General features: G+C 34.2%; 1 protein-coding gene across 7 annotated transcripts in view; it reads right to left on the bottom strand.

The window, feature by feature from the left end:
* Nucleotides 1-399: 399 nt before the first annotated feature.
* The window catches only part of LOC123868120 (collagen alpha-1(XVIII) chain-like), an 86,570-nt gene continuing 63,821 nt past the window's right edge, over nucleotides 400-23,148 (bottom strand). The window contains exons 4-27 of one of the 7 annotated variants that reach the window (XM_045910490.1): nucleotides 16,146-16,214; nucleotides 15,992-16,012; nucleotides 15,575-15,604; nucleotides 14,511-14,537; nucleotides 13,523-13,559; nucleotides 13,331-13,422; nucleotides 13,126-13,224; nucleotides 12,798-12,887; nucleotides 12,137-12,331; nucleotides 11,497-11,661; nucleotides 11,179-11,296; nucleotides 10,978-11,039; nucleotides 10,592-10,789; nucleotides 10,240-10,365; nucleotides 9,896-9,979; nucleotides 9,368-9,578; nucleotides 9,056-9,126; nucleotides 8,713-8,805; nucleotides 8,137-8,241; nucleotides 7,443-7,591; nucleotides 6,652-6,831; nucleotides 5,464-5,607; nucleotides 2,892-2,984; nucleotides 400-2,281 (exon numbers count right to left, since the gene is read on the bottom strand). In XM_045910490.1, the coding sequence (XP_045766446.1) occupies nucleotides 2,227-2,281; nucleotides 2,892-2,984; nucleotides 5,464-5,607; nucleotides 6,652-6,831; nucleotides 7,443-7,591; nucleotides 8,137-8,241; nucleotides 8,713-8,805; nucleotides 9,056-9,126; nucleotides 9,368-9,578; nucleotides 9,896-9,979; nucleotides 10,240-10,365; nucleotides 10,592-10,789; nucleotides 10,978-11,039; nucleotides 11,179-11,296; nucleotides 11,497-11,661; nucleotides 12,137-12,331; nucleotides 12,798-12,887; nucleotides 13,126-13,224; nucleotides 13,331-13,422; nucleotides 13,523-13,559; nucleotides 14,511-14,537; nucleotides 15,575-15,604; nucleotides 15,992-16,012; nucleotides 16,146-16,214 (2,514 nt within the window). In that variant the 3' untranslated portion in view covers nucleotides 400-2,226. The remainder of the gene's footprint in view (nucleotides 2,282-2,891; nucleotides 2,985-5,463; nucleotides 5,608-6,651; nucleotides 6,832-7,442; nucleotides 7,592-8,136; nucleotides 8,242-8,712; nucleotides 8,806-9,055; nucleotides 9,127-9,367; nucleotides 9,579-9,895; nucleotides 9,980-10,239; nucleotides 10,366-10,591; nucleotides 10,790-10,977; nucleotides 11,040-11,178; nucleotides 11,297-11,496; nucleotides 11,662-12,136; nucleotides 12,332-12,797; nucleotides 12,888-13,125; nucleotides 13,225-13,330; nucleotides 13,423-13,522; nucleotides 13,560-14,510; nucleotides 14,538-15,574; nucleotides 15,605-15,991; nucleotides 16,013-16,145; nucleotides 16,215-23,148) is intronic. The other 6 variants (XM_045910491.1, XM_045910493.1, XM_045910496.1 and 3 more) reach the window with 6 other exon arrangements.

The raw sequence follows: 23,148 nt of genomic DNA, 5'->3' as shown, positions 1-23,148 counted from the left end.
TCCCAAACGAAAAACGCTTTCACAAATTGCAACAGCGTGTGAAAACGTGGTAACAAGCCGTTAAGTGCAGTCGTAGTTAAGTTCTGCATTGACGAATGTTTTTTAACTGTTTACTGAATTGCTTAAAATGGATTAAGTATGTGTCGACATAGGTATATAGTATCTACCTACCAAAAGGGTAGCAAAAATGAATTGCCAGGTTTGATTATTATTTGATTGCCAGGACCTGCATACCCGCACTAATACCCCGATTGCCATCTCAACCTGTCGCGTACTATTAGGCCCGTAAAATTGTATAGTTTTCAAAGCGATATAAAAACGTATTAGGTACCCACTCAATAAAAAAAACTACGAACTATATTTTCCAATTCTTATTTATTAAAATTTGGAATCGTAAAAAAACATTATGGCACCTATTTATCATTAAATAACTTATTTTAACTTAAAAATGCTTTTGAAGTTAAAAATGGTACACAAAAAATTGAGGTCAAATAAAGCAATTTGAGTACCTTTGCTTGTTTTTTACTACGCAGTGAATATGAAAGGCTATGACGCTTTCAGTGCAGTACGTAGGTTGGATTACTCGTACCTACTTTGTAGGTTTCATTAGAGGAGCGAAACCTCGCTAGCTTTTAGACCAAGTTGCAATTTTCCAAGAACAACGTGATTTTCCGATATGGTTGGTACCTACTTTCCTGTTTTCTTAAGCTTAAATAATACACAATATGTTTAGTGAAACACACTTTTAACACGCAGTGGTTATCTGAAGTACAACTTGACTTTGACTCTGACTTAGTGTGATAATGCAGCCCAAGCACAATCGGTACGACAACGCTTTATTGATGAAACTCACGAGAAAGCGTTGTCACATTGATTGTGCTTATTGTTAATCAATGAAAAATCTAAGTGCGATTTTATAAGAATCAACATGCATTACGCGTGATAAGGTCGCTTTGCGGGTTATAAGTATGTTACCAACATTAGACAGAAGTTTTCTAAGTTCAAATATAACAACGACGTAGGTCTTATATTATTATCCTCACACATATTCATAACCAATATGTTTATGTTCATAACGCTTGCCTCTTGGTACCTAGGTATAAAAAAAATTTCTGTATAAAATTTTATTGTTCGCCTTCGTAATGTCACTATGTTTATTATATATAAATTACTATTTACAAGAAACATTTATTCATACGGAAAATATAGTAGTCATATTAATTAAGTATTATTATTATTTTAAGTTTTATGTCATTAAAACAATTTTTTATTTTTAACAAATTACCTTACCTTATAGCGAACAAAATCATTTCAGTATGAATTAATTCTTCTTAATGTTACATAGGTAAGTTGGTTCGTAAGAAATCCTTAAAAAATAGGAACAATATTGAATCTGTCATGGATCATTGAACAGAAATTAATAACATACTGCATTTAAAAAATCAAACTTTGATGTTGAGTTTGTTAATTAGCATTACATATATTTTATATAATTTTTTATTAGTAAGTAGATATCGGTTTTAATTATTAAATTCAATAACTAAAATGCGTCCGAACTAAATTAAGGCGAAAAGTTTCCTCCATGATGTAACATCAGCCAGAATTATACTTTGATTCAATATAATCTCTACAAAAATCCATTGAAAACATATAAAAAAAAATCCCTTTGTTAGTTCGAACGTAGTTACTATACGTATAAATGCTTTTTATAGAAAATTAATTTATATTATCAATAAATAATATTATGTGACCAGTGTACCTATTCAAAATTAAAATACCAAAATTTTATTTTCCATATTACATCAATTATTATATAGCTCTTTTTTTATGTCAAAATGAAGTTTTTGTAAGAAATTATCTTTCGGTTTATACCTACATAGCCACTAATGAGTTGATAATACATAATACATTGATAAATTGACAAACAAAATTTAAGTGACGTAGTATAATATTATAGTTAGAGTAAGTAAACTAAGTAAGCGTTTTAAAATCGTCTTCCTTACACAAAGGAATAAGTAATCTAAGTCACAAACACTATATGATACTTGGTAGTAGGTAGTTTTATGAGCTAAGCTTATATTTAGTAAAGTAATGGATTTATAAATACTTAATTACTAATAATAAAAAAATACCTATATATACTTAATCATCTATAATACTTTACTAATGACTATAAATATGACACTATCTTAGTAGTAAATAGACTATTTTAATTTATTACCACTGCTACGTGCCTGGTATTTGATTATAATAGGTGTTTTCTGGCATAACTTTTCTTGATCTGAAACAAAAAACACGATTAGTAATTTGATGTGATTTTAGTGGTAAGTAATAATATTATGTGGTAAGTAGTAATAGAAATAACTTTATTTAATTTTAACCTGAGCTACTCTTTCAATTCTAAAGAGAACGAATACGACAAAAAGAAATTACTAGGAAAAAGACAAGAGAATGAGTGATATTTTTAGACTTTATTGGTTGTAAAGAAAATCCGGATTTTTCATTGCTAAGTATAAATACACTTAACTAGCGGATGCCCGCGACTTCGTCCGCGTGGATTTAGGTCTTTAAAGATCCCGTGGGAACTGTTTGATTTTCCGGGATAAAAAGTTGTCTATGTCAATTACAGGGACGTAAGCTACCTAGGTACCAAATTTCATACAAATCGGTAAAGCAGATGGGTTTCAGGAATCCCGTGATTTTCAGGAATTTTCGGGAATAAAAAAAAAACCTATGTCCGTCCCCGGGATATACCTAAGCTGACCCTGTACCAAATTTCGTCAGAATTGGTTAAACTGTTGGGCCGTGAAAAGGTAGCAGACAGACAGACAGACACACTTTCGCATTTATAATATTATAGTATGGATTAATACCTAGCACGATGAACTTACCTATGGTGCCTTCTTCTTAAGCTTTGTTTTAAAGCTTGTGTGTGAGATGTAACCTCTACACAGAGGACGATTAGTTCCTTGTCACAGGAGTATCTGGAAACAAAATAATACCAAAGTTTAAAGCCCGTTCTACACTCACGTGCGATCGTGAATATTGCGGTCATGAATTTGTCGGCGATTTTGAGCGAACGTCGCTCGACAAATATAATAGGGATGATGACTACAAGTCAAATCAGTAAGTTTTTATCAAACCTCAAAACGCTCGCTTAGTATAACGTATCTCTTTATGCTGCGCTGTTGTTTTGCAACTTTCAGGCACTCAGGGGTAGGAGTGAAGAGCGAGCTTATTGAAAATCGTTCGTCGTATTTTATATCAGCTGTCTAGACTTGATAACTCATAAAGCCTGAAATTTACTAATGCTTCACAGACCAATAGCTAGGAATAGGCGTAGTAACAAGTACGAAGAATTAATTTGCGAATGTACGAGTAAAATGGTTAACGTCTGCTATTTCTAGATATTCCAGGAATACCAGAGGCAAACAGGTACCTTTGAAAAGAACATTCTCGGGCTGGAATAACAAAATTTACACGAGTGTAATTAATGGTATCCAATAATGGATGTCGTTAGGGTTGCCAACTACAACTTTTTAAAATATTTCGGCAACTGCTAATAGATATGAGGATACTAATTAGTTTGACTTTAAATAATAAGGCCGAGTTCATACTAACTGCTAATAGATATGAGGATACTAATTAGTTTGACTTTAAATAATAAGGCCGAGTTCATACTAACTGCTAATAGATATGAGGATACTAATTAGTTTGACTTTAAATAATAAGGCCGAGTTCATACTAACTGCTAATAGATATGAGGATACTAATTAGTTTGACTTTAAATAATAAGGCCGAGTTCATACTAACTGCTAATAGGTATGAGGATACTAATTACTTCGACTTTGAATAATAAGGCCGAGTTCATACTTGTAATATGTTGGTGTGGTTATCGCGTCTCCGGTCCTAGCCATTTGCGTTATACATTGGCTTATCAACTTTTTTCTCTCTCTTTACATTGCTAAAAAACTTTTAACTACAAGTTTATTGTTTAAGTTGTTAACGACCAAATTATATTTGCATTCAAAATGGTTAAGCACTGTCTTATAATGACCGGTGGCATAGGTACTGTATATACCTAAACAAGTTAACTTTGGATTGAATGAATATTATTTTATTCTTTATGTTGTAATTATAATTCAAAAATTCAAAATCACTTGCAAAAGTCTACTTGAATAAAAATCTATTCTATCCTATTCTAATTAAGTAGACCGACGCTTAAATGACTCAACCGAATTTAACAAAGCCACAGCTTGTACCTGGCAATAGCTTACATGGATACTTTCATCCCAGGACAAAATTGTAGTAACATGAAATTTAAAAGAAATACGTATTAATTATTATTTTCGATTTCTCAAAGGGACTAACGCTAGATATAAAGATTTCGATTGGACAACCCTAGACGAGTTACAAACATGTTTCAGGAGGGTATAATATCCAAGTTTTAACGGTTTACCCATGTCCATCTATGTCTTCCAACGATACGGTGGAACAATAGTCGTTTAGATTAATGATATACCCGCGTTAGGCTTTTGAATATTGTTTTGTTTATAAACAAACAGATATGTAATTCGAACTTTATTTACAGTTCAACTAGTTTGTGAATGTTTACCCCATAGTTTGCAAATCTCATCATTTCAAATATTAAAGAAATCGATTGAAAATATATTTTTTTTAGACAAATCACAATCGTTTTTGACAAGTCACAATCTTCCTAACATACTTTTTCAATATTTACCTATCTATCTGGAGAAAAGTTACTTAGTAACGTTGTTATTTGTCGAAAATTGTTGGTGATTTGACTTGATAAATAACAAAGTTTCCAAGTAACTTCTTTACAGATTACAAATAGATTGAATATTGAAAACGGGCGTAAGTAACATTTAGAGATTACAGATAAATTGTATTTTTTTTTAAATTATAGCGTTGTAGAAGAGAAATAATGTTTCCCAGCGCTTGCCTTGCATACAGAATGTAACTAGAACGCTATCAAAAACGAATACAAGAGATAGTACTGATGATTACTAATAAGATACCATAAAAATACTACAGTAAAAAATCCTGTTTTTTTTTAATTTATTTATTTATTTATTTATTTAATTTAAACATCTTTATTGCACAAAATTACAGAGAAAATAATAAATGATACAAATAAAAATTAATTAAATAAAATTTAATTTAATATATTGCAAATAAAACATCTGACTGACGCTAGAGGTCAACAAACGTCACGTAAACAGGTCACTCGAAGTCAATGCTGCGTCGGAGGTGGGCCATAGGCCTGAGTTTTGCACGCTATACAATGCGGGTTTGAAAAATAGCAAATCATTAAAACAACAAGATAAGGCAAATAGTTACTGGTATTGGATTAAGTTAAGGTAGTGTAATAATAACGCTATCTTGCTAGCGTTCTGGTTGCACCCCATATGTTTGGTTCTCATAAAAATAAATAGTACTCACCGTTCTTGGTCTAAAAGTCTATAACTATAAAGTGAGGATCCAGCACCCTGGCTCGTTGGGCTGTCGCTTTCCCAATTCTCACATGAAGCCCTTGGTGACCTGGTGCCATAGGAATTGCTTCCGTGCCATACTGCTTTCATTCTCCTGTAAAGTAACAATTTCCAATTTCAAATCCATATTCACTTATATTATTATACTAGCTGTGCCCGCGACTTCGTTCGCGTGGAATACGCGGCTCTCAGCGCGCTTTAGCCACGGTCGCTCAGGCGCGAGGCGTGTTCGCCGTGATTCTTTAAATTGACGTAACTTTTTTATTTATGAACCGATTGACATGAAATAAACACTAAATGCTAAGTGAAGCTTACTACAATATATTAGTGAAAACCGTATCTAAATCGAATTAGCAGTTTCTGATATTAGCGTGCACAAACACACAGACAAACAGACAAACAGACAAAAAATAAAATTAATTACAATTTCGGGTTCGGCATCGATATAATAACAACCCCTGCTACTTTTTTTTATATATTTCCATTGTACAGACACCACTTTACTACAATTTTATTATATGTATAGATTATTTTTTGTCATTTTTTCTGCAATTTAATCCTCATCACTAAAGGCCGATTCACACCAAGCACGTACACGTGAAACGTGCGTAGTGACGCGCGTAAACCCGTAACACACCGGGTTAGGCATACGTCCACGCTTTACGCAAGCGGTGTGCCACGTTTCATACAGTTCCATATATTACAACGCAATGGTACGCGCTAGTCTACGCTTACGAGGCCTGTGTGAACGAGCTGTAAGAATTGAGAATTTGCCATTAATAACATGTTGCTAGCAGTTAAAATCCAATCAGCAACTTTTATCAAACATCAAAATGTGCGGGGTCACCTTTTGTGGAATAGTGAAATGTAACGTCACAAATATTTGACCTATTTTTCAGTTTAATCGATTATTTAAAATGGTTATTCAACATGAAACTAACAGAGATTACGTATATTTACGTATTATTACGTAGATTTACGTATTTTGGAGTAAGTAGTACTAGTAAATACTAAGAATTAATTTGTTTTTTACATAGGCAACATCCCTATGCTTTTCGTTCGGTGCAAGAATATAATCGTACAGTACAAATTGATTTACCTTTTAAATTAGCTAATAGAAAATGGAGTAAAAACTTACCACGTAGGATCAATAAGTATATTCTTCCCGTTGAAGCTGTAGATACTGACGTTGGTGAGCATGGCACCGGACCCATTGAACATACTGGACCAGGAGTCAAAGAGCACCTCGCCCCTAGAGTTCTTTACCGGAATGTTATTATAAATACCCGTTTTTCCAACTGATTTCAAGTCATCCACGCTGAAACATTTAATCACAATGCTCATGACCTTCTAAAAATCGAAGGCCATTATATAATAGATGACCAATAAAATTATCATAAATTTTACTCCAGCACTACACGGCGCTGCAATTGCTTGTATACAGTATAGCATATTATTGTAAACTGAATATGTACTCGAAAAGAGCCACCGCCGAGTTTCTTGCTGGTTCTTCTCAGTGGGAACGGCATTCCGAACCAGTGGTAGATTTTTTGACGATTCAAAAGCACTTGTAAAAGTTTAATTGAATAAAAACACTTTGAATTTGAATTTGAATTTACAAATTTAACAATTTCGACCATCAAAAGGAGTACAATTGTACCTACTTTGAATAAATGATTTGACTTTGACTTTAATCTGGTAAAATATAAGGGTTTGTTCTGACAAAAAACTACATATAAAAATACAGTGTTTTGCCATAACAATTGCCACAAAAAATCTAAATGCTAGATACTAAAAACTTATGTAAAAATCGCGATTTCTGAAAAACGCTTGTTTTTGAAATACAGAATATTATCCTCCCACGGCAATTGAATTTATTGGCTATAAGATTTTTAGGGGCAGCAATGAAATAATATGAACGTTACTCACTTATTAGCTAAGAAGGCGACAAAATTATTCGTCCTGAAGGCTTTCGCGCCTTGCCTGAAGCATTCCTGGTTCGCGGCGTTCCGTCCTGTCCTATTCGCCGCAGTCAGCATATTTCCAGGATATGGCTTATTTAGAGCTACTAATCGGATCTGTAAAAAATATATATAACTAGAGAATGTCCGCGACTTCGTCCGCGTGGATGTAGGTTTTTGAAGATCCCGTGGGAACTGTTTGGTTTTCCGGGATATAAAGTTGTCTATGTCAATAACATGGACGCAAGCTACCTCGGTACCAAATTTCATCGATACAAATCGGTTGAGCGGATGGGACGGGATTCCTAAAGAAGGAATCCCGTGGGAACTCTTTGATTTTCCGGGATAAAAAGTAATCTATGTCCGTCCCCAGGATATAAGCTAGCTCTGTGCCAAATTTCGTCAGAATCGGTTAAACTGTTGGGCCGTGAAAAGGTAGCAGACAGACAGACACACTTTCGCATTTATAATATTAGTAAGTAACTCAAGTGATGAAGATTTAAAAAAATATGCAATAGCTTAAAAACTATTTTAATTGCTGGCTAGGTATCGTTGAACCATGAACACATGTACCTATAGCTTTGATTAAAAACTTTGGTATTACTGAAAAACCTACAAAAACAAAGTCCGTCACATACTTACACACATACATACATACTCACATAAATATCATTGCTCGGTTTTGCTTGTTGTTGTATTTTTGACGATTGTACTGTTTTATACTTCGGTGGTCGCCACACTGTAGTTGTGTGTTGGATGGAATCTGTCTGTGAACAAAGCAGAGCTGAGTTAGTAAACGAAAAACATAAAATATCAATGTATGTAAATTCTACAAGAACTGTAAGTTCTAAAGAACCGAGATTTCAACTCACTGAGTGTCTTGGCCATCATCGTCTATGCCAAAATTTTTAATAAGTGGCTTATTATAGCTATCTTTGCTAATTTAATAAAATATGTAATATAGCCAACGAACTCTATGCAATAGGTACTACGCACTAGATTGTTATTCCGATCAAAAAAAAAATACGGGCTGCACTAGTTTTTGCTTACAATTTGATGCCTTTTCCATAAAAATTCAATGTTTTATGTTATTTATATATCTATGAATATATGTATAGGTATATGTACCTAGTTCCTTGTTTAGATATACGTACCTATTAAAAAAAATGTCTGTTGGGAAGAAGGGTTTTTCTGAATACATATTAAGTATGAAAACAACGAATAGTTTTTCTACTTACAATAACAAATTTCCATCCTTTTTCGACTCTCAATAACAATTTCTCTTCCGCTATAGTAAAAGCTAATGTTCCCAGCGGTATGCTTGAAGTTCTCTAGAACAAAAATGTATTTACTAGTTGCTACTCTGTGGACTTCTTTTTTTTTTTATTCCCGTGAAAAAAGAATCCCATGTCCATCCTCGGAATGCAAACTGTCTCCGTACCAAACGTCAAAATCGGTTACACAGATGGGCCGTGAAAGTTAAAAAGCTGGCAGATAGACAAACTTTCGTATTTATATTATTAGTATGGATAGCAATATGTTTTTTTTACACACCGGCAATTGAACTGTTTTTGAACTGACCTTGAATAAAGCTCTGCTGGTCTTGTATATTACTGTTCCCGCTGTATAGAAATCATCCTCGTCATCGGTACCTGAAGATAGAAACACACACAGTATTTACTATCTACTGTTTTTTTTGAAAATATTAGAATAAAATTTAAAGCTAGTCTTATTTAACTACTGTACAAATCATGCCCGCGAAGAATGGTGCAAGAAATACTGGATGATTTTCGCACTGGACAGCCAGGCTCATCCTTTGCGCAAAAAAGAGCTAGCTTTCATGTCACCAGATGAGGAAATTTATTTGTTTAAAATTATTAAATGTGTACATACCCTCGCTAGTCTCAAAATTAAAAAACGAGCTTTTAATAATCTCTCCCGGTTCTCCTTTAGGGCCGGTTATTGATGTACCGGGTGGACCAGGTGGTCCCGGTGGACCAGGTGGACCGGAGACAGTAATAGAATTACAGTTTTCACATTTTCCTGGTTTGCCTGATTCACCTGCTGGACCAATATCACCCTTGTCTCCTTTTTCTCCTTTAAGCTGGAAGCAAATCGATTTATTACTTTAAAAAGAATGTTAGACATGTTAGATAGGAACATTAGTCCCCTTTTCTTGCTAGGATTTAATATGATAATACGTTTCAAATGATAAATTAATGTGATATAATATATATTAATGTGAAATAATGTGATAATGATAGTATATCGTTATATACTGTGATATGTTACCACGTTGCCTGCGAATTAGGTAAACTTAATTCATGGTGACACACAAGTAGTACAGTAAACAGTTGTATTGATTGATGTCGGAGGACCCACCCCTTATAACTTATTAAAATTAAAGGTTTAAATATTTACCTTTCCAACATCAATGAAAGGTGTCTCGCCCTTTTCACCTTTCGCTCCCGAAGCACCTTTGTCGCCCTTAGGTCCAGTTGGCCCCTAAAAATATATATCTGTACTTCAGTGTTCTAGGCTAAACCACCCAACCAGTCAGTCAGTAAAAAAAAGTTATTAGTGAACAAATAGGCTGCACTGAAATCTGTGGCACGGGTGGCGCCGAAGAAGTCATCAAAGAGTTTTCTGATTTCAGGCATTTTTTTACTCTCCCATTGTATAATCTGTATCGTAGTTATAAGGAATCATTCTATCAGAGATTTGTTCCTATAACTTTTATTAGTACAAGTTTATTTAGTACCTACCGTTGGACCGCGTGGCCCCGGTGTTCCTCTAGGACCTTTAGGGCCAGTTGGTCCCCGTGGTCCAATTTTTCCTTTATAGCCTTGTGGGCCTCGAGGGCCAGGGAGCCCCTGTTGTCCTTTTGGTCCCTGTAACATAAATAATTATAAAACATTCTCATGAATTAATTATGTGTAATCATTTTATGTCGCCTGATATACTAATTCCGATGGCAAAAATAATAACCATTTTGCAATTGTTTTACTTGTTTAGAAAATATGTTTTTATGGTACTGACTTTATTTTGTAAATCATACAATTATTTTAATTAAACTTAATTAACAAAACTTAAGCTTAACATATTTAAATTCATTACCTTCATCAGACTAATAGTCGATGCTGGTACATTTCCCGGAGCACCTGGTTCGCCAGGTTCCCCTTTATATCCTCTATGGCCTTCAGGGCCAGATTCTCCTTTGTCTCCTTGAATCCCTCTTGGTCCAGGAGGCCCCTGTGGCCCATCAGTTCCTGTGTCCCCCTTGGAACCTTCTGAACCTTTATCTCCCTTGTCACCCTAAAATTTTATAAAGGCAAATACCTTATTATTTCAAAGAGGCTTATTTATTCACAAAAGTAAGCAACTACATCAAAAACTCAATTTACTCTTCGAAAAACATAACAATATATTTAAAATGTTATTCTATTTTGTGATCATCTTTGAAATAAGGAATAAATCGTTAGTATAAAGAGATTTCCTCCCACCTTTTCACCTGGTACACCCATTTCACCTTTTTCTCCTTTAACTTCTACTAGTACAGCTTCCCCTGCAATTTTTTATAACAATTATATGACCATTGATAGTTATTAATCCATAATTAAATTATAAAGTGAAATTTATTTGTATCAGAATTTTAATATTCAAAAATTGAAGCATTTCTTGTCAAAAGCGAATATTAAGTATACCTTTTTCTCCTTTTTCGCCATCATGCCCATGTCTGCCAGGTGTACCAGGTACCCCATTTTCTCCTGGCATGCCAGTGTCACCCTTTTCTCCTCGAGGTCCTGGTTTTCCATCCTTGCCCTAATATGCAAAAGAAATAAGCAAAAGAAAATATGGAACAAGCTTGTAGTAAACTTTCTGTAAGTTTTTGTTTCAGCAAAATATATTTAGTAAGTTACAATTTAGGATAATAAACTTGAAAATCAAATATAAAATGATGAGTTTTGAGAGAAGTTTGGTTTTGGCGTAAAATATTATAAGTAGTCCATGACCAAACTAACCTTAATATGTTTTATCACTTCATCACCTTTTTCTCCCTTGATCCCGTCGTCTCCTTTGTCTCCTTTCATTCCGTCTTTCCCATCTCGCCCAGGAGGACCAGGAGGCCCAATCGGCCCCATATCACCTTTTTCGCCATTGATTGGTTCTTTTGTCTCTACTATTTCCTGTCAACATAAGCTCTGACACTATTTGTTCCATTGGATATCTATCTTAATTCCAGTATTTTGACTTTTTAGATGAATAATAAGTAACTAACTGTTTAAAGCCGGGTTCATATTATTCTGATTTAGAAAGTTTATCTATGTATCTACTGAACTAGAATAGATAGCATTTTTCTCTCTCGTCTAGCTTTACAAAGATTAGCCAATGTCAAGTTTGTAGTTATTTATAACAAGTTAGTTAAACTATACAAGTATGAACCCCGTCTGTGCCGGCGCTCGCCGACATACGCACGGCACCCCCTAAGAGCGCTTTCCAGTCAGTTTTAACAAAAAAAAACTCTCCAAAAATGCAGAGCACGCCCGCCAGCCAACACCAACACAGACGAAGTCCATAGATAGCATTATCTTCATTTTTCTAGTCTTTATAATAATAAGTTAGACTGGCCAACGATGCTTATGTCACAAAATAAATAATCACCTTATGAACATGCCCTGGTTTTCCAGGAGGTCCGGGTAAACCAGTTGCTCCTGTAGGTCCTGGGGTTCCATCTTTCCCAGGTTCCCCTTTTGGTCCAACTGTGCCATCCAGTCCTGGCAAACCCATAGCCCCAGGTTCACCACTATCACCCTTCAGACCAGGTGGACCTCGTTTCCCTTGGATGCCTAGAGGGCCCTTGAAGTAATGTTTTTACTTATAAAATCATTCGTAGAGTAATATTTTCATGCAAAGATGTAAAAGTAAATTATTCATAACGTAAAAACAGTAGGTATTCAGGAGGGAATTAGCTAAAGTTATACTTAAAGTAGAAGTTATATATTATGTACAAGTACATGAAACATGTTTATCTGATAGTAAAAATATTATTTTATCTCTGAAGCCTGTTTTAAAATGCTTTTACACACATACACCATACACCTAAAAATTATCCAACCCGAAAAATAAAACAGCGATTGCTTCGCGATAGCTAGCTAGGAGCCACTTCCTCACTGTTTTGTATACAATTAATACAGGAAAGGGTGCTGCGACACCGCGTATCACTCTTCATAATTTTGAACAAAGCAGTGATGTCTTGTGTTACGACCACGTTACTCAAAATGTAGCCCTACCTTAGTGACTCGTACTATAAAATAATACTCACAGTCAGACCAGGTGGCCCAGGTTCACCCACGTCACCCCGTGGCCCCGGTGGACCGGGTTCACCGCGTGGTCCAGTTATTTTTTCACATACCTATGAAAAATTAATTTAAATCATTGTCGCGGGTCATTTATTTCATCGACTGTTTTAAGCGGCTATTTAACTAAAGCAAGTTTTTTAAAGATTTCACTACGCTTAAAATATACGTAAAAATTACGTCATTCACTAGGTAATAAAAACTCTCTTTAAAGACATTTTAAGAACTGAAATGAAAATATTTCTAAGAAAAATGGTTAAATTCAAGCTATTACAGTTTGAAGAATTTTCTTACTCCTCTGTCACCCTTTTCGCCAGGTAGTCCTGGAGGTCCTTGAGGGCCAGGAGGACCCTGCGGCCCTTCTGGACCAGTTATAGATTCACCATCATCACCCTAAAAAACAAGAACTTCTTGTAGATTATTCATTATTTCAATTACTGGTATCTAGACTAATTTAGGACATATTTTGTATGTCATCAACTAAATATATTTTTCTTACATTTTCACCACGCTCTCCCGTATCTCCTCTATCACCCTTTTCTCCCTTTTCACCTTTTTCAATACTTAAATTCTTTATTTCAGAGCTCGAATCTGTAATAAATACGTCATTTATTTCTAACTACGAATTGTTTGAAATATTTCAACTCTCGTAAAATATATTTATATATTTTTTAAATTTATTATCACTTACCGTTATTAATTTCTGGAACGTCACCTCGGTCTAGAAACTGTAATTTATAAATAGCAGTTATTAAATTTATTTTTCATCAAGTAATTATTATTTAACTAAAATATACGTGCTCAAGCATAAAAAGGTTATTAGGATACTATAATAAAGCTTATGTACCAGATTCACCAATCCTTAAAGCTAGAAATATTATAATCATTATTTTTTTTGTAAATTATTGTAAATAGTGAATATTCCAAAATTGTAGTCTTCCGTTAACCTAACAATTACAATAAACCTAAATATGTAAATATGTATATTATTGATTGAAATGACTACTGTTATGTAACAAGTGTAAATTAAAAATTTATAACACCCCCGACAAGTGAAGTTACAGTAACTAGAAAAGACCGAAAAGACCTGATAACTTTCAAACGGCTGAACCGATTTTCTTGGACTATTCCGCGCCTACGATCCAAAGTATCAGAGTTTTCCAAAACATCATTTTCAAATAAATAATTATGTATCAAGGCAACGTCCATCTTGACAGCTTGACATTTGTCAATTGACATAATATTATGAACCTAACGGTTATGTAACCTTCTTTTCTACAAGAAAACTAGAAAAGAGCTGATAACTCTTAAACGGCTGCACCAATTTTTTTGGATTATAGCTAAGAACACTCTCGATCAAGCCACCTTTCAAACAAAAAAAAGTAAATTAAAATCGGTTCATTCGTTTAGGCGCTACGATGCCACAGACAGATACACAGATACACAGATACACAGATACACAGATACACAGATACACAGACACACAGATACACAGATACACAGATACACACGTCAAACTTATAACACCCCTCTTTTTGGGTCGGGGGTTAAAAAGTACCTACTTTGGTGGTTTTATAAGCAAAAAAGCTAATTTTATTTTAATTCTCATCGTTTGAAAACACAAACTTTGAATTCTTCATAAAAGAATCATATGTTTATAGAAAAATAAATTTACGTACCTCCAAATTCTGTGGACTTGAAGTATCCTAAAATTAGGTTAAGGTTAATTAAATGGTTAATCTCGTGTAATCACCGTGTAAAATATGTTCTGTTTATTTTTGAAAAATAATAAGCTAAAAAATTGTTAAAATGTTACTATGCTTGGAACTTTAAAAAGTAACAAAAGGCATAAGCATCACAAAACACACAAGTAAAGCTGGACAGTGGGCCATAATACTGTTGTCAGCAGGCCATTTTTTGGAAGAGGATTCCATTAGAATTCTGATTTCAGACTTGTTAGTACGATTAAGTATGTACCTAACTCTAGTAAGTATAACAAGTGTAAATTAAAAATTTATAACACCCCCGACGATCCAAAGTATTTGAGTTTTGCAAAACATCATTTTCAAATAAATAATTATGTATTTAGGCAACGTCCATCTTGACAGCTTGACTTTTGTCTATTGACATAATATTATGAACCTAACGGTTATCTAACCTACTTTTCTACAAGAAAACTAGAAAAGAGCTGATAACTCTTAAACGGCTGAACCAATTTTTTTAGATTATAGCTAAGAAGACTCTCGATCAAGCCACCTTTCAAACAAAAAAAAACTAAATTAAAATCGGTTCATTCGTTTAGGCGCTACGATGCCACAGACAGATACACAGATACACACGTCAAACTTATAACACCCCTCTTTTTGGGTCGGGGGTTAAAAAGAGCTTTCAGGTCACCTGTCTTCGAGGTATTTGCAAGGAAACATTTGTTCTTGTACTGGGAACAATTAACAAAATCCAATAAAACAGTACTAGTGCATATATTTTAAGACCTCTTTTAGAGTTTGTTTATGGGCCAGCACTCACACACACTGACTAAAACTAATGAATACACGTACACAAACACATAAAGAAGTAAATATTACAAAAGTAAGAAGTATTTCAAAATCTATGTACAATAAAATATCTAAAGATATGCTTGAAATGTTTTTGTTACTTTATAAAGAACTGTAAAGTTTATAGTACTTTTTTAGTAATTTATGTAATTTTGTTGAAGTTATAATTACTACTAACTGGAACTTACAACTTTGACGGTACTGGAGTTAGGCTCAATCTACGAAAAAAATACTGATGTTAAAAATGCAATAGTGCCCCAATAATATTAAGTATAATAAGTAAAATAATTAAGTAACAATCAAAAATAAAAAGCAAATAAAACCTTATATAAGTATTACATAAAGAAACAATTTTTTTTGAACGTTTATATTGTTATTTTTTTTTAATAAAAGTAATATAAAATAATATACTAATTATAAAAAATATTATGATAAACCGATTTATTTTTGATTGCATTTTAAAATAAATATTAAAAACTAAATAAATAATGTGTAAAGTGCCAATAAACCTGCAAAAGATAAAGGACAAGACATAGACAAGGAATTTAAGCAAACATTGAAAGAAATAGAGCAGAAGTGATCTACTGGATTCAGATAAAACTTACACTATCGGGAAGAGTAAACTCCTGTAAGATAAAATACATAATATTTATATAATATATGTCTATTAACCGACTTTAAAAGGAGGAGATTCTCAATTCGTCAGAATCTTTTTTTATTTTTAATGTAATACATTTTTGTTATAAATTTTAAACTTACATCATTACAAACGTCATTTCTTCCATAAAAGTCTGGATTTGGAAATATCTGGAGATTTTGTATTGACCCCTGTAAAAAAAAAATTTAATCATTATATTCTTAGATTTACTTGCTGCGATACGGCAATAATAAACTGAAGCCTGAAAACTGTAAATAAATAATTGAGATAATTGTAGGTGAGACACAGATATTAGTTTCTAGAATATGTCTGCAAAATTTCATGGACTTTGGTTGCTTAATATTCAAATGAAATTGGAACTACGATTGTATAAAGCGAGTGACGGAGAGAGCCCTGTTAAGTCCATGGAGAATACGTGAAATCTGTAAGAGCATTTTCTGTTTGCGTTGATGCAGTCTCATTGTTCTGTTAGAAGCTTAAAAATATGACGAGACTGAGCTTTTGTGACTCGTAGCAGAGTATTAATGAAACTGAATCTGAAATAGATTCGCTTGCTATCGACGCGGGTCGACTTTATGAGATTGGATTTTTTTGATGTACATGCGATTTTAACTCAAGTTATCTGATAAGTGGATTGCTTGAAACGATTCCGCTGAATCCAGATTTAATGGTATTTTCAAATCGAGTCTCAGTACATTGATATTATCTTTTAACCTATTATGAAGAACTAGCTGAATTTTTAAAAATCAGTGAGGAGCGAGGGGGAATATCCAAAACTCCTGAAATATGTTGCCTCATCGTTGCCAAAAAGTCCAAATACCAATTTTCATCAATGTAACTTGGAAAATGATGGACTTTCATAAAAACTTTTATCCCCTATTTAAGCCACTTGGGGATAGAGTTTAAAAATCTCTGAAATACGTAGCTCTATTCCTTCATTTTTAACCAAAATTCCAAATGCCATAAGTAGATCTTGAAAACCATATCCATCTTACCTATCTCTTATAATTTATAAATAAACCACAATAACTCATTTTTATCGAAAATAATTTATAAATTAAAAAGTGATTTTCAATCGTCAAAATGTGGGTGATTGTGATATTTTCTGTCTTCGGGGAAAAAGCGTGGCGCTTTATATGTGTACTGTTTTTTTTAAATCTTTTATTTACAGGCTTTTACAATATTTGTACTCTTAAAGACACAAACTGAACTCCAAGCGGGTGAAGTCACGGGCACTGCTAGTGTTTTATATATTTAAGGGATTCTACATGAATTCCGTGATTTCAAAAAAGCATCGTCTCCAACAGAGTTAAGGCGGATTCACACCAATTGCGTATGCAGCACGTACACGTGACACGTGCGTAGTGACGCGCGTGAACCCATAGAAGTAACTGCACGCATTACGTCTACGTGAACGTTCACGCCACGCAAGCGGTATGCCATGTTTCATACAGTTCCATACCTTACAACACAATGATACGTGCTACGTCGACGCTTACGCAGCCGGTGTGAACGAGCTCTTACTCGTAATAAGAAACATCTACTATATTATGTAGACATTTCATAAAGAAGGTCCTCATAATGTTGCGCAGATGAAATAAATAAATACATAGGGGTGTCATGTGTAACCAACTTGTTCCATGACAACTTTTATGAGCTACCAAGGGGACATAAAATATTACTGAGATTTAATATCCGGGCGTGGTAAAAATATCTGCTAAAGGAGATTCAATTTTGATATGTATTGCAGAGATGACCGGCTATTTTTCTCAGTATTAACTAAGGGTCAGCTTAATATTGTATAGTGTCAAGAGGGTACGAGAAATATTATATTAGACTAGATGATGTCCGCGACTTCGTCTGCGTGGATTTCTTCTCATGTCTATATCCGTCTCCGGTAAGCGATTTCTCTATCTGTATAAGCAACTATTAAAGGTATATTTAAATTTCGTCAAAAAGAATGAGCCGGTAAAAAGTAACGGTTTTGCATTCATAAAAAGTTATCAATTTACGTTGTTTATTAATGTCACATTTAATTTTTAGCTACTACGATATGGGAATTTTATTTTATTTAATTTGCAGCATTTATTTAATAGGTGATTTGGATGACATTTTTGTTTTGTAATTTTTATATTTAAGTATTAATAGTATTTGTAAATTAAAAAAAAATTCAAAAGCAGATTCATAATTATTGTAATTTAAGATTCCCAAAAAAATTTAAACAAGGCGGCTCTCAATCAATATTATATTCTTTACCCATATTATAATGAATGCACGAATGAATGACGCCCTCGACAAGTGAAGGTTACAGTAACTAGAAAAGAGCGGATAACTTTGAAAAGGCTGAGCCGATTTTCTTGGATTATAGCTAAAAACACTCTCGATCAAGCCACCTTTCAAACAAAAACCAAAACTAAATTAAAATCGGTTCATTAGTTTAGGAGCTACGATGCCACAGACAGATAGACAGATACACAGATACACACGTCAAACTTATAACACCCCTCTTTTTGGGTCGGGGGTTGAAAAAACAAGTGCAAAGCAAAACAAATATAGGCATCGCTATCTAGCGATCTCTTCCAGGCAACCAAAAATACTTATATTATGTAGATTAGAAAAATGATTAAAGATTAAACTGTAACTTTGGCAAATAAAACAACAAGCAGCGCAAACACAAACAAGGAAGACAAAGGGTAATCAAGGCCCTGAAGTAGCTCGAGAGTTATATTATTTATAGAATCCGAAAGCACCATTTGCAATATTAGACGCTACATGTGTATGAGGCTGAAATACTCATATTCAACTGAATGTTATGCAGGATTTCCTGTAATGTATTGTTTAGATTTGAAGCTCTAGGATAACCCTTAGAGAGATCGCACTGCGGCGCGGCGATGTGGTGCGCTTTTAACCCCCGACCCAAAAAGAGGGGTGTTATAAGTTTGACATGTGTATCTGTGTATCCTTAACTAATGAACCGAATTTAATTTAGTTTTTTTGTTTGAAAGGTGGCTTGATCGAGAGTGTTCTTAGCTATAATCCTAGAAAATCGGTTCAGCCGTTTGACAGTTATCAGCTCTTGTCTAGTTACTGTAACCTTCACTTGTCGGGGGTGTTATAAATTTTTAATTTACACATGTAAAATCTGTAAATCTGAATTGAAATCAATCAAAATCCCATGCGGAATATTTCCCGAGTGTGTGCGTATTCAATGTAATTCTATAGTTTACATTTTGCGGAAAAAATGTACGGAAATGTACCGTGCTATGCGCTAGGTGTCAAGTTTTTGCGATGAAAACAGTTTACATACTGTGCTTATACATATAAGATAAGTCTAACATGAGTAACTTAGCAGACTTGCAGAGCGACAAGTTAATCTTATGACGTTATTTTAATAAAATCTAGCTTTTACTGCAGGAATAAAATAATAATAGTTCTTCTTCTCAGACTCTTTAGCCAGATATTCGTTTGCTTATACCTAAGTATTTTCAGGGTTCCGTATCTCCAGACAAAAACATCTTTATAGGATCACTTCGTTCTGTCTTTCTGTCATCTCTGTCAAGAGAAACTTTTTGATTTTTCAGGAGTTCTAAAATAAAACCCTTTAAAGTGTAGTGTTGGACATAAAGACCATAATTTTCTGTAAAAACAATTGTTTTAAAACCGAAGGAATGGTCAACAAGCTCATCTGTGCCGCTCGTTTTAGCCAAAATATGTATCCCGAATGCGGCGCCTACTTTGTGAGTGAGACCGTAAATTTCCCTCCTCCAAAGTTTTGCAAAAAGTAAGCCCATATATTCCGGGAATACATCACGCGGCGTGACAGCTGAATGCCTTTAAGTGTTGCGATTTTAATACCATTCTGCAATGGTGCGTATTTTGAGGACACATTTTGAAAAGTTTTAGTACTCACGCTTAACAACTGACTATATCAGACAGTGGAAAATAGTTTTACTTACTATAAAATTCATAGTAATAACCTAGTTGTTATGACTTCAACCTCCTATTTGGAAGCCTAGCTACTTTAATTTTTGAGAACTAGGTGCATTTAAAAAGATTAAGTACAACTTGCTATAGTTATGAAAGAAAACATCGTTAGTTAATCTGCATAACGGAGAGTTCTTTATAATGGCTAGCGTGATAGACTAACCCTTCATGTTGATAAGAAACCGGTGCTCAGTAGTGAGCCAGCTACAGTTTGAGATGATAAAGATAATGATGTTATCTTTATTATAATAGTATAGTTTCACACAGGTAATTGTAAACCGCATCATCGCGTGTCAACAGGCGAGACAGCAATCAAACTTGGTAAAAAATAAAAAGTCTAAAACACTATAAAATCTTGATCGTAACTTAATATCACTACATATATAAGCAAAAAATTCGCGTGTCTACGAAACTCGAAGACATTGTAGACACCTGCACTGAGGACTTAAGGGCCTGGCCAAATACAAAGCGGTAAAGCAGCGACGCGCGATGGCAGTAGCCCATGATCAAACAGATTCCAAGCAAATCTTCGCTGCAACTTGTTTGTGTTTACAACTTTATGTCCAGTGTTTCATTTGTCCGCATTTAGAACACGATTTAGTTTCTATATAGCCTTGTAGACGTTATAATTCAGTTAAAACGCATCAGCACAATCACAGAGTGTGTTACTTAATGCCTGAGCAATTTTAAATACAGGAAACTGTAATTATTGCGCCTATAAAACCCGTACGCTGCGAGGTTGTAACGACATAACAGCAGCACGGTTCCCGTATTACGATATCTAGGAGCTGCAATGGATGCGTATGTAGCATTAATTATGTCTTTGACGTCACGCGTTTTGTTTGCCAAAGCCTCAGTATTTTACTTATCGTGAGAAACTTAACAGATGCTATGAAACAAGCAACTTAATAACATAGGTAGTTTAACATAGAGGCAATCGTAACTTAATTTTGTTCATAGCGTGATAGAGACTCAAATACAACATTTTAGGTTAATTAGAGGAAGTTTGAGCTAGAATTTGATTTAACCACGTCAGCTTTAGTTCAACATTTTGTTTTAGTTTTGCTTGCTTTTTAGAAACTCGATTGTTGGTGGTGTGTTGAAGTTGGGGCGAAAACAGAGTTGTACTGAAATAAAAGCTTTATTAGTTTCAAACGAGAATCTGAGCTGGTTATTGAGATAAAATTCACTGTGTATTAGGTTAACAGGGCTCTCTCCGTCACTTACTCCATACAATCGTAGTTCCAATTTCATTAGCAACCAAAGTCCAGGAAATTTTGCAGACATATTCTAGAAACTAATATCTGTGCCTGTGGTGTTTTAGATTATTCCAAAAATATGTACTTAGTTGTAAAATAACAGGGGCTCAAAGATTTGTATGTAAATTTTTAAGACCGTGTAACTTTGAAACCGATTATTTTAACAGAAATCTGAAAAACCACAGGCATACATATTAGTTTACTAGAATATGTCTGCAAAATTTCATGGACATTGGTTGCTTAATATTCAAATGAAATTGGAACTACGTTTGTATGAAGCGAGTGACGGAGAGACCCCTCTTAATATATGGCCATGCATGGCATAGTACGTTGCAATGCAATGCACACGCCAACCTTCACGGAATTGTTGACAAAAACTCTATAAAGTTTCAACTTTATCCGATGAATGATACACGAACGCATAGGTGTCTATTATTTTTGCGTCGAAAATTTGTCAAATACGATTCGTAATTGACGGATTCGTATTTGATTTTTGACGCAAAAATACGGATCGAATTTTTAAGAAAACGAATACGAATTGATTATGAATGAGTGCACAAACGCGTGTAACATTTTTATCAATTTTATCCTACACTTCAAGGTTTCTAAATAATTTTTAAATACATAAATATCGAAAATTATTTAAGAAACGCCTTTAAGTTTGGAAGACGCTACAAAACTGCAGAGGTACATACTCTCTTAGATTTCTCTAGACTTGACTAGATGGGCCTCTTTATAGATGCACATATAAACCCCAAAATTTTCTAGAAGTAATAGTAGCTATTAGCACTTAATTCATTAACCCCCAACCCAGAAAAAGGGGTGTTATAAGTTTGACGTGTGTATCTGTGTATCTCTCTGTGGCATCGTAGCTCCTAAACGAATGAACCGATTTTAATTTAGTTTTTTTTGTTTGAAAAGTGGCTTGATTGAGAGTGTTCTTAGTTATGATCTAAGAAAATCGGTTCAGCCGTTTGTAAGTAATTAACTCTTTTCTAGTTTTCTTAAAGAGGTTTTTGTGTCGGGGGTTTTTTAAATTTTGAGTTATTTTAGATTTCAGTTCATTACAATGAGCTATTTAAAACTCCGTAAAGACCGAATTCAAATCGGTACACCAAAAGTCATTCAGCCGTCACGTGGTGTGCAGTATCTACGGAAAATATGACCTCACTTTTTGCGGAACTTTTCCGGAATATTTACGGGCTCACTCGCAAATTAGACCTTACATTCGAGACTCATATTTCCGAGGATACCATCCGCTTTTCAAAGCTTGTTGTCCAGTGAATGACCACTGTGATAAAATTTAACAATAGAAAAAATAATATAATTATTAATATTAATCAAATAATATAATTATTTTCTTTTATGTAGATAAATATTATTATACTAGAAACAAATGTAAATTAAAAATTTATAACACCCCCGACAAGTGAAGGTTACAGAAACTAGAAAAGAGCTGATAACTTTCAAACGGCTGAACCGATTTTCTTGGATTATAGCTAAGAACACTCTCGGATCAAGCCACCTTTCAAACAAAAAAAAAACTAAATTAAAATCGGTCCATTCGTTTAGGAGCTACAATGCCACAGACTGATACACAGATACACACGTCAAACTTATAACACCCCTCTTTTTGGGTCGGGGTTAAAAACTCACAGCACTGCAAGGCAGGATTAAAATCGCAACAGTTGAAGGCATCCAGCTGTCACAGTGCGTGATGTATCTGCGGAAGTTTTACTGCTTTTTTGTGGAACTTTACAGGCTGATTTACGAGCCCACTCGCAAATTGGATCCTGTTTCCACGATATATACCCGTGCTTACTTGTAAAGACGTACTTTAACAAGCATAATATTAAGCTAG

The sequence above is a fragment of the Maniola jurtina genome, chromosome 9, assembly GCF_905333055.1.
Source record: "Maniola jurtina chromosome 9, ilManJurt1.1, whole genome shotgun sequence".
Classification (NCBI taxonomy): Eukaryota; Metazoa; Arthropoda; class Insecta; order Lepidoptera; family Nymphalidae; genus Maniola; species Maniola jurtina.
Note: the sequence above shows the minus strand (reverse complement) of the source record. Positions and strands in the feature narration are given on the sequence as shown.